General features: G+C 37.8%; 1 protein-coding gene across 1 annotated transcript in view; it reads right to left on the reverse strand.

The window, feature by feature from the left end:
• The window catches only part of LOC145722906 (uncharacterized), a 350,887-nt gene extending 334,438 nt beyond the window's left edge, over window positions 1-16,449 (reverse strand). Inside the window, exons 1-3 of the mRNA XM_081827563.1 lie at window positions 16,374-16,449; window positions 15,609-16,093; window positions 2,212-2,312 (exon numbers count right to left, since the gene is read on the reverse strand). Of these exons, the coding sequence (XP_081683689.1) occupies window positions 2,212-2,312; window positions 15,609-16,093; window positions 16,374-16,449 (662 nt within the window). The remainder of the gene's footprint in view (window positions 1-2,211; window positions 2,313-15,608; window positions 16,094-16,373) is intronic.
• Between the last annotated feature and the right edge of the window lie 276 nt (window positions 16,450-16,725).

Consider the following 16,725-nt stretch of genomic DNA (forward strand, 5'->3'; position numbering starts at 1 on the left):
TAACTTCAGACTATAAATGATGAATGTAACTACTAGGAGTGGTCTCTCTAAGAGGTCTGAAATAGAAGGAAAATGTACATTTCTTCCAAAGCTGTAGCCAACAATAACTTTTGCATTCTGAATCCAGCTTAAGCATATTAGTTGAGAAGATGTTTGCAAAAGTATTTAATAAGAAAGTGCTGAATTTAGCTTTTATTTTTTTTCTGTTTTCTTAAGTGGCCTGCAGTCTATCAAATGCACTAAGAAGAACCTCTCCTAAGTGTAAATGACCAAAGGAAATAAAGTTTTCTTCTTATAGAGAGCTGTTTCCATAGATCAGGTAAACTTTTTCTGTAAAGGGCCATATAGTAAATATTTTCAGCTTTACAGGCCATATGGTCTCTGTCACAAATACTCAGCTCTGTCATGTAGCATGAAAGCAGCGACAGGTAACAGATAAATGAGTATGGATGGAGTCCAATAAAACCTCATTTTCAACAACAGGCAGCCAGTCCATGGGACCATGACCATAGTTTGCTGACCTATGCTATAGAGCTTGTTTTTTTTACCTACGACAAATATATTGTTTTAATAAATACCACCAACTTTGAAATATGATGTCTCGGATTTGCTTTAAAATATTTTACAAAAGAAAGGTGGAGAGTAGGTTAAATAAGACTAGTAAAACACAATTATTATTAAGGTTGGATGATGGATGCATGGAGTTCATTATCCTATTCTCTGTAATTTCTTGAGTTTGAAATTAAAAGCTTTTAAAAATGCAAAGTAAATCAATGAACCAGCTCTACAGGAAAATGAATTTCTTCACTTTACTGCAAACCTTCTAAAGCACATTTATTATTTTGAAACATAATTAACATTATGCAACATAAAAAATTCTTAATGTAAAGCAACAAAACTAAAATGAAAAAGCTTATTATATAAAAGTGTATACCAGCATGAACCCTTCACATTTTCCATAATTTAAAACACAGGCTCCCCTCATATAACTCCTAAATTAATATATTAAATTTATTCTCATCTTATCTAACAAAATGTTACTGATTTTTGGTTTAAGAATATAATTATTTTTATAGGGCACATGTTATTTATGTTAACATATAATAGATTTACTATTTTTCAAATAAATTAGAATTTATTCCTCAGTTCTAAACTTTAAGCAGTAAGTATTCATGGATACAACCTACATAAATAAATGCTGTTTAAAGTCTTCAACAACTAAGAATGTAAAAGGATCCTCAAACCAAAATGCTTGAGAACCTAAGATCTAAACGTTCTCAATGTTGTCTAAAGTATGTTTACCAAGTGTATGAACAGCATATGTATTTGAACAATAATCATCACACTGTAAAGTTAATCCACTATGAGGACTATCAATATACACCCACAAGAGGAAGATACTTAAACTGTCAACAGAAACATTCTTTTCAACTTGCCCTGTATGTCATAAATAATGTATCCACAGGAAAAGAAGAGCTCTAATGTGTTGTCCCATTTATGCAGGTAACTGTCTGCTGAAACAGTAATAAAGAAAAACTAATATATGCCAGCAGACATCTCTAATAAATGCGTTATCTCCTGTCAAATCAAGATATGCCATGTCACTCAGTGGAAGAAGCCAGAAATCAAGCTAAATAGAGCCTTAGGAAAGAAATCTTAAAGATTGTGCAATTTCTCAAAAACAACAAATGTGTTTTTTAAATGTTCTAAGTTTTTTCTCAACATTCAGCAATACAGTGATTTCAAATTATATCAAAACTAAAAAGTAATTTAAATTAGGCTCATGGAATTCTTATGGTATTTGTGAAAAACTGAGAACCTCTCTGTGAAAACATCTGAACTATAATCAATCTCAAAATTCTCTAAATCTAAAACTAAAATAGTAATAAACAATCTGTAACACAGATTTGAACAAATAACTACAGCAAAAATATTCATGTGATTGTTCATTCTTTTATAAAGATAAACCAATATTTATTTTTCAAATACAAAGCTGTAGCCAACAATAACTTTTGCATTTTGTATTCTAGCATTTTTAACCACTTTTGCCCCTTTTGCATATGGCTATTTAAACTATTATCAGACTATTTCATTTTTACTTGATTAAGTATACATTTCCAAGTTAAGTTTTAGAAATTTTATAATTTTTGTTGTCTTTTATTAACCTGAATAAACTTAAAATAGTAATGTGTGATGCAGACACATACTTACATCATACTCTGTAACTCTGCTGCAAAGCTTATAGACTTCCCTGTACTTCTTCCACTACTTGAAGTAGCAGTAGACATTGGGCTGGCTGCAGTATTATTCATCTAAATAAAAAAGAAATAAAGCTTACAAAATGTATTTAACTATAAATAAGTGCATGGAAAATGGAAGCAATTATAAATTACTTCAAAAAGAATAGAAAATTTTAAATTTATAATTTGTTCATAAATCTGACTTGTCCATACTTAATGTTCTTTATTAAAATGAAATAGTAAAGAGGGGGCACCTGGGTGGTGCAGTCAGTTAAGCATCCGACTCTTGGTTTCCACTGAAGTCGTGATCTCAGGGTCCTGGGATCAAGCCCCGCCTAGGACTCTGCTCTCAGCATGGGGTCTACTTGGGATTCTCTCTCCATCTCCCTTTGCCCCTCCCCCTACCCACCACACTCACATGCGCCCTCTCTCTCTCAAATAAATCTTTAAAATGAAGCAGAAAAGAGGAAAAAACTTAGTCAAATACGATATCAAAAAAAGTGCTCAATAAATGTTAGCTATTATTTCCTATGTCCATATAAATTTTGCAATATAATTTTCCTTTAAAATGATCTGCAGATTTGAATATATGATACAATAAAGCAGTACTGCAAACTTTAGGTATACTGTAGTAAAGTTTAGGAGAAGTCAGGAGTCAGACTGCCTAGGTTCAAATCCCAGTTCTGCTACTTTACTGGGACTTTGGGCAAATTACTTAACTTCTTTGTGCTTCAGTTCCTTCACCTTTAAAATGGAAATGATAATCCCACATTCTTAGGGTTGTTGTGAACATTCAATGAACTAACATGTACAAAGCATTCAGAACAGCTCTTAGCACACAGTAAGCATACAATGTTAATTATTATTATTGTACACAGACCTTAAGAATTCTCCCTCTATTGATCAGCTAAAAGCTTTTTTATATGACAAATTTAGGTTACTCTTTTTTCACAATCACAAGTCTAAGAAACTTGAATATTTTCACTAAAAGACCTTAACGCACTTCAACAAATATTAAATACTTAGTTTCCTTATAAAATACTTTTTAGTACTGACATCACTACAGCTAGCAGTCATCCTCGCTCAAAATCTGTCAGTCTTTGACTCCTTCTCCTGTACCCTATAATTTGTAAAAAAACAAAACAAAACACAAAAAAACAAATTCTACTTTATGTTCTTACATCCTCCCCATCTTGTTCTACTGTTATGGCCCTCTCTATAAGCACTACTTATAGCTTCTCTCTTTCCATCTCAGTTCATTCTTCACCTTGCTGCGAAATTTATCTTCTTAATACATCCTCTAACCTGACAGCTCCTGTGGGCAATGGAGGCTAAAACTGATATAGGAAACCTGAACCAGGGTTATTCACCAAGCTCTGAGATGGAAGGACTGGGCTCCATGAAGACAACTGGAATAAACAAAACTATATATTTGTTATAATATAACTACTATAAACCACTACTATAAAACACTGCCTGAGATAGGCAATATACGAAGCTTTTGAGAGAAGGCAACAAGACAGAGGTCTAAGATGAGCAGCATGCTAGCTGGCTGACTAGATCTGGAATAATCCCAAATCCTTCTGTGGCAAGGCCAACTATCGCCAATATAAGCCCTGGTCTAGTATGAGATCCCTAAGGGCCAGGCCAAATGAAGGAGCAGAGAAGGAAAAACCTTTTACTCAAATTGAGCCTGAAAACCAAAATTCTAAAACACATAAAGAAGCTAATGCTATGAAAGACCATCGACTTTTTTTAAGCCTCCGTTTTTTTCTACACAGACTTTTAAAATAGGTACTTTTTTCTACAAATAATATAGGAAAAGAAGCATCACCACTAGAACTCAGGTTAAAAAAAAAAAAAATCACATCACCAAATCCAAGATTGGGGAAAGACAGACAGGAACCCAGTGACTTCTAGGAACAGTCCTACAGAATCAGGACAGTGATAAAAAAGGAACCTGGCTCTCTCAAGGACCTTCGAAACGGTTTCCCTTGTCCCACCAGAACACTGGCAAAGATATGATGTCCCAGAGAAAACGTTAAAGTCAAAGTTTATGTATTAACCCCAGCCTCCAAAAACAGTTATGATTTAAGTTGACTCACGTCAGACTAGAAGACGTGCCAGGCTATGGCACGATCCTGTGGCCTAATGTCCCGTGACACACTGCTGGAGCAATGTGCCCCCTTTTTCACTTTGCAAATCCAGTCACCCTGCTTTAACCTCTTTGAAGAGGAGACACTTCCGAAAGTAAATTCTTATTAAAACCACAGCTCTCTTCAGTTGTCCCCCTACTGCAAATGTTTCGTATCAAGAGTATTTATTGGTAAGAGGTAAAAGGTCCCAATCCTACTTTATTATAACCACGATCATCCTTTCACAGTCAACTTATTTAATTTTTAAATCAAACAGGTGAATAACATTTTTCTGACATGATGAGCTGATAGCTCATTAGAATCTTTAAAATAATTATTTCCCATACCGCATTTTGTTTGATTTAGATAATTAACTTCTTTAGACATAACTTCTTTACACATCAAAGTCCTATCAACCCAATGCTCTATTTCCTTTCTCCTAGACATTTAAAAAAAAAAAGTCAGTTAAAAGCAGAAGCACTCAAGTCAATTTTCTCTAATAAATACAGTTAACATGGAACTGAAAACCTACTGTAATCTTCTCAATGGGTTAATGTCCTGCAGTTGTTTTAGTTTTCAATTGAAATGCAGCTGTTTGCCATATTTTACAAAATGAATTCAGATGTGCAGATGGAGACCTAGATTATTTCAACATGCCACAGTTTAAATGTGAACCCAAAGAGTGAGTTCATCTCTGATTAATACTTATATTTACACCTGACTATTAAGTCAAGCGCCAATACTATGTCACACCTGTAAAATCCTATTCCAGAGTAGAAAAAGTGACATCTCTTATTTTAAAACGATGGCATTTAAGGATATACCCTTTCCCTCAGAAAATACTATAACAACAAAAAAATTTTTTTAATTGTAGTAAAGTTATACATTACAAATGTGAATTAAACAAAAACTTAATGAACATGCTACTGGGTTTCTAATTACAGCTCACATTTTTGGTGCTAAATGACCAAAGAAGAAATAACATGAAACACCTTTGGCTTAAAATACCTCAAAGAGTTGAAAACTTTATTACTAGTTATAGAACCATCAAAACAACATAAATATCTGGATTGTGAAATCCATCAGTCTACCCATTTATTAAGACAGTGGAATGTTTTATCATTTCTTTTATTTATTTATTTATTTATTTATTTATTTATTTGACAGAGAGACACAGCGAGAGAGGGAACACAAGCAGGGGGAGTGGGAGAGGGAGAAGCAGGCTTCCTGCGGAGTGGGGAACCTGATGCGGGGCTCGATCCCAGGACCCTGGGATCATGACCTGAGCCAAAGGCAGACACTTAACGACTGAGCCACTGAGGCACCCAGTTTTATCATTTCTTCTATTACATCACTGCTGAGGAAAATTAATTCAGCAGACCTATGTACGGATTCTGAGCATACACAGTTGCAATTCCAATCACGCATAAGCTGAACATCCTACATCATATAAATTAATAGAAAACTGTTACAATCAGAACATTCTCATTTTCATAGAACTCCAAAGGCAGGAAGCAATTATGGTTAAGCCAACACTATTATACACTGCATTCTGGTTCTGTTGTTTAAAAAAAAACCAAAAAACTCAAGTTACATTATGATGTAAATTTCTCCTGCTGTGAAAAATAATGCCAAATGATCATTCAATCACTGAGAATGTAAAAAATTTAAAAAATTAAGTGTACAAAATGGTAAAACTTCTACACCTAGTATTTGGGATAACACAATGGTAATTCCAATATATTTATATATGCCCCATTTCAAGTGGACTTCAGAAAGTATAAAGCTCAAAAGTCCATACAATTACCTGCTAAAAGAGAAGCAACATACCATGAATAAACCCAAGAACAGATGATTCACATAATTTATAACTGTTTCAAAATCAACAGCAATTTTTCTGAAACTGCTAATTGTATTTTCATAACTAAAAATCATTTGTATTCACTTACCCCATATTAAATGAGTTCAGAACCTAAAATAAGCTGCATCAATCATAGCACTTCTCACACTACAGTGTTAACTATTTCATTGTCCTCGAACTGCTAACTGCTTAATGACAGGACACTGTTTATTCTGTAACTTTAATACCTAATATGCTGCCTACCACTGCTGATTCTCAGTAAATGTTGCGTGAATGATCAAATTACTGTATGGTGTAACAAGGAATACAAAGATAAGAAAGACATATTTATGCCATTTAGTAGCTTATAGCCTCCTGAAGTTAACAGATCAGATAAATTCAATGGAATGAGTTTAGAGATAATGCCCAAGATACTATGAGACAAGAGGAGGAGCTAAGACCCAGTCAATTATTATGGGAAAACTGTCCTGAAATTTAATACTTGTTACAATCTGAAAATAAAGCATATTTAACTGCATTAAACAACAACAACAAAAAACAGGTAAGTGAATAGCACATCTGAACTATCCATAGGCCACTGGGTTACTATAAAATCAAAGTGCAGAAGTGAAAGTATGTTGAAAATTATGAAGCACCATAAAAAGCAATATGATAATAAACATTCTTCCTTACCATTCATTGAGCAATTATTTTTCTTAAAAACTACTGGAACAGGAATAAGTACTTCCTAACCAAAATCACTTTGATTCTAATAAGTATGGATAAGAAGCTACAAATTTTCACAAGGAACACCCAATGATCAAAATGGCAAGTTATTAGCTATACTATAAGTAGAGAATCACCTTTTTAATATAATTATCAAAGGCTTCATATTCATAGACAGAAAAACTCTTCTCTGTAATATATTATACTATTTCCTGGTATATTTTCCCCCACCAAACCTGCTTCCCTGTCCAACATTCCCAGTTCTATTAAGAGCAACACTACTCCTCAGTCACAGAAGTCCAAAAAAATCCAAGGCATTTTTGATTCACCAGCTCCTTTCCTGACGACATCCATGCAATCTGCTCCTGGCATATTTTCTTTTAATAAAGCAATTCTAATGCAATCTCTTCCTTTCCAATCTCACCTTAAACCCATCTCCCACCTTTCTAATTAATTGTGCACCACCATCTCCAGAGTACTCATTCTAAATATTTGTTACTCCTCTACTCAAAGCATCCAAAATTTCTCCTTCACCTGGAGGACAAAACTTGTCTAAAATCAGTCCCACAGGACCTCTGCAGTCTCCTTTCCCATAGCAGTCAAAGCAAATATCCAGTTATCTTCCAAACCATCCCAGGTTCTTCTGAACCTTTAGCCTATAATTCTTCCTACTTACGATACCTTTTGTTTCCTCTCCAAATCCTAGCTGCCTAGAAAAGCCCAACCTAAGCTCAATATCTCCAAGACTTCCCAGACTCATGATCATCAGGAATTCTCCTTTCCCTATCATCTAATGTTTTCATTTACTAATCCTTTTAACATTAAATATTTCAGTGCACACACATTATTTTAGTTTATTAATAAAATAAACTTCCCCAACTGTTGGCAGATGACTGCATCTGTACCTCCTCCTTCACAAAGAAATGAAAAGCCTTTATTTACTAACTCTCTCCACTCAGCTCTACCAAAGCCACTGTACCTTCTCCTGATTCCCTCCTAGGACATTCAAGGCACCTCCTTATTCAAAGCCAATGCACCACCTGTTCATTGGCTTTATCCATTCCTAACTATTTACTGGGCACCTACTACAGGCCAAACACTGTTGTAAGAGCTCGGGATATGGTCGTGACTGAGCTAGACAAAATGATGTTATAATACAGGAAACAAGCATATAAATATAATGCTGGAGATGAGCATATAAATATAATACCAGGTAGTGACAAATGCTATGAAAACAAGTTAAACAAGTTGTTTTCAACCAGGAGGTGACATTTAATAGAAGATCTGAATAAAGCCCAGGAGAGAGCTCTGGAGAACTTCCAGGCAAAAAGAATAGCAAAGTACCAAGATCCTGAGGCCAATGTGGCTCAAGTGAAGAGAACAAAGGGGATAAGCAGTAGAAAATAAGGTCTGATAGGCAGCAAGAGGCCAGATGATATAAAGCCCTCTAGGCCACGGAGGTTAAATTTTAGTTGAATATAATGTGAAACTATTAGAGAATTGTGACAAAGGAAGAGACTTGAAATATTTTAGGTTTTCTTTTAAGATTTATTTATTTTCGAGAGAGAGAGAGAGCGCGTGTGCGCGCGCATGCACAAGCACAGCAGGTGGGCGGGGCACAGGGAGAGAGCCAGAATCCCAAGCTGACTCTTGACTGAGTGCAGAGCCCAACACGGGGCTCAATCTCATGACCCTGAGATCATGACCTGAGCCAAAATCAAGAGTCAGAGGCTCAACCAACTGAGCCATCCAGGCGCTCCTGAAATATTTTAGGTTTTAAAAAGCACAACTCTCACTGCTGTGACATTATACTATGAAGAAGCAAAGGTACAAGCAAGGAGACCAGTGAGAGAGTTACTGAAGTTGTTTAGACAAGGGAGGACAGTGGCCTGAATTAGTGGAACAAGTGGAGATGGTGAGAAGTGATGAGTCTTCTGGAATATATTTTGAAGACAGAGCTGATTGCTAATGAATCGATTAGACATGGGGTATGAAACAAAAGCAGTCCAAGATGACTCTGAAGTTGACATTGAAGTTGGGGCCTGAGCAACAGGTTGGATGGTGTGCCATTTACTGAGATCAGGAAAACTGAAAAGGAAAAAACAAACCAGGAGTTCAGTTTGAGCCCTACTGAGTCTGAGACAACTATTAGACATTCAAGTGGAGATGAAATCCTGTAGAAGTTTTACGACAGATGTTGTAAGGCAGAAAACTGAAATAAGTCATGCTCACAGGGTGTGCTAAGATGGATAATTAATCAATACAGCAGAATCTTAAAACAAGGCCCAACTAATCTCTCAAGTTCAGTTTCCCCATCTGTCAAGAATAATTTCTGCCTCTCTCAGAGGAGTGTTATAAAGACGACAGTGGCTCCCACATACCAGGCATCCAAAAAATCTATCTGAATTGAAAAGAATATCAAAACATCTATAAACTATGAAAATTCCCAATAGGCAGATAGAAACGGTGCATTTACATATCCTAGTTGGCTACAGAAACAACTACTTCTTTTTAACCTACAGACATAAGAGGCCAGTGACAGACTGCTCAGAGACCCGTGAAGTTTTATTATTACGTTTTTCTTCTTCAGTCTCAGATTAATACAGGTTTCTATTTCAAGTGCTTTCATATCCAGTACTCTCTTAGGGAAATATTGAGTTTCAAAAAAAAATTTTATTCTTTGCAAAAATAGGTCTTGAGGAGCACTGCAAATGTGCATACCAAATCATCCTCAAATACCTCACATTCAAACCCTGACAAAATGGCAAGCTTACTTTTCTCATATTAAAACACTTTTTTTACATAAAATATCATACAATTGAGTGACTTAATGGTTAACTTTTCAGATAAAATAAATGCAAAATTTTTTATCCAATTATATTTTTAATAGTATCAGTATTTGACAAGGATGTCAAAAAGGGAGCTCTCTTAAACATCGAGATTCTCTACCACTCTAGATTCACATTCTAGAAATATTTAACCTTATGAGGAGTCTATTTTAAATATAAACAAGTCAATAAACTAGCTGATGTGGTTAAAAACATAGTTCATGTGATTAAAAAGAAAAAGGAATTAAGAGATTTGCTTTTGCCATGTAAAAAAAAGCTGAATTTGTATAAGCATTTCAGAGTTTATAAAGGACTTTCACCTATGTAAGTTCACGTTTGTTCACACTCACCCTACAAAGCATGTCATGATCCCCCTACCAATGAGGAAAGCGAGAGTAAAAAGTGGTTAAAGGTCACAAGTCTAATAAAAATCAGGCTTTGATCCCAGGTAGCTGATAACCTGAAATATTCTGTCCATGTACATACGTATTTTTACAAAAATTCACGAATCTCCCATTTTAGTGCCTTAGTTTTTTTCATTTGTAAACAATGCCTATCTCCTTTAACACACTAAAATAATGTGAAAATACTGAGAAGTTGTACACATAGTAAGTAGTCATTAAGTTATCTTAGAGACTGATGACTTTAAAAGTTCAGGAAGTCTTTGCTTGAAAGTAAATCTGAGGCAGATGGATAAACAATTATAATAGACAAAACTATAACTATACAGATTGGCGGGAGGGGGACCAAAGACATCTGAGGTTCAGAACTACAGTTTAAAAAAAACTAATTTCATCCAAATCCCTCATTTTTCAGGTGAGGAAACTGAAGTCCAGAGGGGTTTCTTGAACTGCCCAAGGACACATCACTATTTAGTGATACAGCTGGGACTAAAACTGAGGTCCCCTGACTTCTGGTCCAGAGTTCTTTCTACTATCCCACAAGGAACACACAAATAAAAGTTGATCATAATTAACTCACAAGACCTCCACAATGTGTTTGTCATAGTGAACTTTGTTGTGAAATATCTGCCTATGCCAACTCACAGTTTAGCGTTAATAGCTGGGCTCTGGAGTTCAAATACAGGCTCAAACACTTACCATGTGACCTTGGGCAAGTCACATCACCTCCCTGCCTCAATTCCCTCATCTTTAAAATGCAGGTTAAAAGTGTACTCCTCTTGTAGATTACATGAAGGAATATATATATAAAGCACTCAGGACAGTGCCGGTACGTAGAAAGCACTCAGTTCATTATCATGATGATGATAAAGAAGAAGAAAAAGAAAGAAGAATCCAAGCAAAATTACAGTTTCTTAAAAACATATCACACAGTATTATCACTAAACATCTATATTCTCAAAGAAGGAATGTTATGATTAGGAGTAGTCCTTTAAAGATCTAGAAGCAAATAATATGAAAGAAGTGAAATACACAATCTTCAGTCATAAGACCTCTATAGCATTTAAAACAACAAGAGTACACTTCAAGATTTTAAAATAATTTATATTTGTATAGTATTTTGCATTTATAAAGTACACTCACATAAATTCTTTCAATTTACTGCCCTATGAATTTAATGATCAATCATTTTTTCCAGCAGCTACTACATACCATATGCCAGATAGCATGCTATTTTCATATTCATTGCCTTATTTAACCTTCAATATCCACTATCAGCCAGATATTATCAGAGGCAGTAGTATAACACGAAAAAACTGACATAACCATTCCAGAAAGTAACAGCCTCATCAGTATCACCTATTAAGTGGGAATGACATGTGTGGATAAACAAATGAGATACAGCATTTTGCACAGTAGATGGAATACATCAAATGTCCATTAAAATGCTGGGTCTCCCTTAGCTGTAATACGTAGTTGTTTTGTGCAGAAAATATATCACAGGCACCTGGGTGGCTTAGTCGGTTAAGCATCCACTCTTGGTTTCAGCTCAGGTCATGATCTCAGGGTCCTGGGATTGAGTCGGGTTACGTGCTCATTGTGGAGCCTGCTTAGGATTCTCTCTTCCTCTGCCCCACCCCCACTAAAATAAATAAATCGTGGGGAAAAAAAAAAGAAAATATATTGCAACCAGATCAGTAAAGCACCAATACCATGATTTACAGTATTGTTAAAGAGAGCAACCTCAGGTAGTGCCTATAATACCCTATACTGTTTTACAAATAAAAATACACAACAATTTTTGCAGATTTAAGGTCAGTCTTTACTAGGGATAGTAGGTTGACAAGCTGAGACAAAACTAATTAAATAATAAAATGTCTGTAAAGCAAGACAATTTGTTTAATTCTCTTCTGAAGTCTTCAACAATCCTGTGAGAAGGCTAAGATGAGTTGAGATACTTATTCCATTTTACAGAAGAAGAAATCGAGGCTCAGAGAGGTTAAATAACTGAAGTCACAAAGACAGAATATGGTACAGAAGGACGAACCTGAGGTTTTCAGAATTAGTTTTAAGTACTTATTGCACCTATCCACAATGTATCTCAGAACGTCAATATCTCTTCCAGATCCTTTATCCAATAAACTTAAGGGGTGCCTGGGTGGCTCAATTGGTTAAGCAACTACCTTCGGCTCAGGTCATGATCCCAGAGTCCTGGAATCGAGCCCGCATCGGGCTCCCTGCTCGGCGGGGAGCCTGCTTCTCCCCCTCCCTCTGCCTGCCACTCCCCCTGCTTGTGCTCTCCCTCTTTCTCAAATAAATAAATAAAATCTTTAAAAAAATTAATAAACTTAAGGCTAAAACAGCTAATATTTATTGAGCACTTACTTCTTATGTGCTTTGCTGTACGCAATGCATCACATGGATTACCTCCTTTAATCCTCAGCAGAGTAAGGACTCAAACCAAGTGTGTTTGACTCCCAATAAAACATTTTACCTACCACAGTATAAATTACTACAATAATGCATTTGGCTGAAGTATTTTTCTTTACTATTTAAGTGAACTATAAGCAAAATCCTTCTTGAACATTCTAAATGCATAATAAACAGATTTCTGACCTACTTCACTAGTCAACTTCACCATAAAATAAAATGGGTATTATTTTCAACAAGAATACTCAGTCTTCTGATTTGATTGACATGGTCTGACTTTCTTTGCAGCCTCCTATACCAAAAAATCATTTATGTAGAAAAAAACAAAAATCAACCTGCCCAAGATTTCCATTCAATATAAGGAGAGAAGCAAAAATTTGTAATTACAAGTGGCTTAAATGGACAGGTCACTTGCTGGCCTTATTCCAGATATCTTATCTATTATTTAAGCACACAAGCAATAATTCTCTCAATACTTTAGTACTTTTGTGAGACTGCAATATGGTTAATCCTCCTAAAATTACACATTACAAATTTCAACAAGAATAAAAGTAGGGTGATATTTTTATGTGGTACCAACTGGGACATTTTTTATATGAAAGGGGCTCTATTAATAATTATGCCAGGACAAACAGGCCCTAAACAATGACTGTCGCAGAGAAGATGGGGTATACAATCATCCTATATAAGAGCAACCCATTTTGATTTGTATGTTATAGGCTATTCTCTGTATATGCTTAATCCATGAGCTTTAAGTTTTTGGCCCAGATCTAGCGAGTATCTTCAGCCTTGAGATCAAGGACACCATTTTACAGACACTAGGCCAGAGTTAAGGGTGCTATCTATAAAAAAAGGTTTTTTTATGTTTTATTCTCAAACTTAACTTTATAGACATCTGCTTTTAAAAAAGGGAAAAAAAGATCTACATATATCAAAGAAAGAAATCTTACAAATATCACCAAGTTTCAGACTATCTCTTCAAAAGTTCTGAATACCAATAACCACAAAACTATTTCTAAAATGGCCCAATGTGGGGCACCTGGGTGGCTCAGACAGTTAAATGTCGGCCTTCCACTCAGGTCGGGATCTCAGGGTCCTGGAATCAAGCCCCATATCAGGCTCCCTGCTCAGTGGGGAGACTGCTTCCCCTGTCCCTCTGCTCCTCCCCCCACTTAGAACTCTCTCTCAAGTAAAATCTTTAAAAAATAAAATAAAATGGCCCAATGGTCAAAGGTTACTACTAGAAACTATCAATTTGCTTTACTATACAAAAGTTATAAAACAAAAAACACCACCTTTCAAATGGAAAAAAACTTCAGGAACAAAAAAGCTGAAAAGTTTTCACTAAACCTAACCAAAATGATAAAAGACAGTGAAAATCCATGGCCACAATATGGTACAATAATGATTAAAGGAAATGCCAGATAGTATTGCTATGGCTCTCCAGATGAATCTGGCATTAGCTGTACAACCTAAGGAGTAAAAAGAATGATTTGCTTTAATCTGTCAAGCTGTAAATAAGTACTAACAGACCCATGCTTTGAACTATAGTATTTGAGCAAAAGGCATTATTTGAATATAATTATGATTCCCTAAGGCAATAAAAGTTCCAAGAGTTGTCTTCTTTGACTTAAAACTCAACCAAATCAAGAATTGGAAGGGATCTCAAAGTCTAAATTCTAAGCTTAGGCTGTCCAATAAGGCAGCAACCAGCTGCTTGTGGTTATTTATATTTAAATTAATTAAAACAAAATTTAAAATTAAGTTCCTCAGTGCACTAGCCATATTTCAAGTGCTCAAGAGCCACCTGAGGCCAGTGCATACCATATTAGTACAGCACAGATTACAGAATATTTCCATCATGGCAGAAAGTTCTACAGTATTGGACATTGCTGCTCTAGGCTTTGGCTGCTCTAGATCTTTGCTTAAATATTCCCAGAGATAAGAAATTTGCAATAATGAAGTGCATTCTCTTTTTGCAAAGTACCATCAAAAAACTGTTCTGATAGTCAGTCAAATCCTGTCTCTCTGAAACATCCACCAGAAATTCCAGGAGTTCCGCCCTCAATTTGGTCTTCAAGTAAATCACTGCACGGTTCACTCAATTCCATTTCCAAAGTTCTGACTCCTAACATAGGCTAAAACCCTAGGTCCTTTCCACCCAGATAAATATATACTAATTTCTTTCAAACGAAACAGTTTAAAGTTTGTATCAGCCTCACGAAGGTATGCTAATTTATCCACGTGTACATTAACAACACATGTCAGTGTCGCCTCTGAGTGTCAGATATCACATTCCACTATTCCTATAAATCTACTCTCGCTTATAGGACATTCAAGCGTCTTGATTTTTAATTTAGAAAACAGGGTCACAGTCATTCTGAATTTCTTAAAACAGAGACTAAAATGAATTACACTTAACATGTAATTGATCAGTGCCTGGTGCTAAACTAGGCTATTACTACCCCCATCTACAGACCGGAACACCCAGCCAAAAGCAGGCTAAATAATTTCCCCAGGGGTCACAAATGTGGGCAGAGCCCACAGAGAACAGAGTGGAGCTTCTCGTTTTCCTGGATGCTACACGTTTCCTAACGCTACCTAACGCTTCTTCCACCCTGCCCATAAAGCAATCCTTCCGTAAAGATTCTTCCCAGCAAAACACTAGCTACAGGACGCGCGAAAGGTACCTAACACACCCCAGCCACGCCAGCTCCCGCTGGCCTGCCCAGCTCCCCTTGCCCCACGCCCACCCGCCGACGGGGAGGAGTCAAGAGCCAGCTCCACGCTCGGCGGGAGGACCGGCTGCCGAGCCCGGCCAGCGCCTCACACGACCGTCCTCCCTTCAACCCTTAAGCGCAAACGCCCATTCCTCCCACGCGGCAGCCCTCGGGCAGGGGCCAGGGTGGGACCGGGGCCCAAAGACGCGGGGCTCGCCACGCGCCGTCCCTCCCGGTTCGCAGACCTCTCCCCGCCCGCCCCGCACCGCCCCCCGCACCCCCTACAACCTCTGATTTAAAGAACACTTGTAGGCACGGCGGCACGTCCCGCGTGGAGAATGTGGGGAGAGATGGTGCGGTTTCTGCTGCAGCGGCCCGGGACACGCTTGGAAAGGGGCGGGGTGGAGGGCTGAGAGTGTAGAAAGGGAGAAGGTGGCTCGGCCCGGGCAGAGGTGGGGGGGCACAAAATGGCGTGAGCCCGACTCTCCGTGGGGCGGGGGCTACGGAACCGGAGGAGGGAGCGCTGCAGACGCCCCCACCACTGGCTGCGCGGGCACTGGCGCATGCGCGCTCGGCCAGGTGGCCGTGGTCTCCTTTCCCGAGCAAGCCACTTCCGCCACGCTCGCCGGGGGCGGGGCGTCGTGGAGCGCACCCGCCCCCTCTTTCCTTGCGGCCGGTAACCCTGATCCGGGCGGCGGGCCTCAAAGGAGGCCCTGCCGGGAGGGCAGTGCAGTTGAGCTGAGAATCCAAGGGTGTTCGAGGGCCAGGCCGTTCTATTTAAGAATGGAGCTGACAGGGCAAGGGTTTTCGAGCGGTTGGGTGACTTACACTGGAAGTTTCTTTTCAGCTTCAGGGCAGAGATTGTCCTGTGTAAGCTTCTGTCTAGGAACTGGGGTGAATCGGAGTCTTAACCGGATTGTGCTTTTAGGATGGGGAAGGGAAACGGAGAGCCCCAAAAGACCTGCTCCCCCAAGGGACCGCAGTGCCGGGGTGTTCCTGGGACCGTGAGACTCCCAGCTCTTCTGCAAGCTCCCGAACACCACCACTCCCCACCCTGCCTCTGCAGCAAAGTCATTGGAGAGGCGGTGCGAGATGATGATGGTCCACCGTGAATACCCCTCACTCCCATCGCCAGACTCATTTTACCAAATTCAGGCATTTAAGGACCGCGTTTTTATAATGGAAATCATTTCCTATATCACGGGGTGGTTTGTTGTTGTTTTTGGATGATCCTATTTTTATTTTTCCTTAGGATTTTGGCCTGTTCCTAATTTTTAAATCTTGTACCCCCACTATTGAGCTGCCTGTCCTGTGCTCTCAATTTGAGTGCTATAGATGTAGTTCTTTAATACAATAGTCAATTACTTCAGTATATGAAGTCTTGTTATATATATTTTTAACATTG

The sequence above is a fragment of the Leptonychotes weddellii genome, chromosome 8 (genome assembly GCF_054177405.1).
Source record: "Leptonychotes weddellii isolate Sample4059 chromosome 8, ASM5417740v2, whole genome shotgun sequence".
Lineage (NCBI taxonomy): Eukaryota > Metazoa > Chordata > Mammalia > Carnivora > Phocidae > Leptonychotes > Leptonychotes weddellii.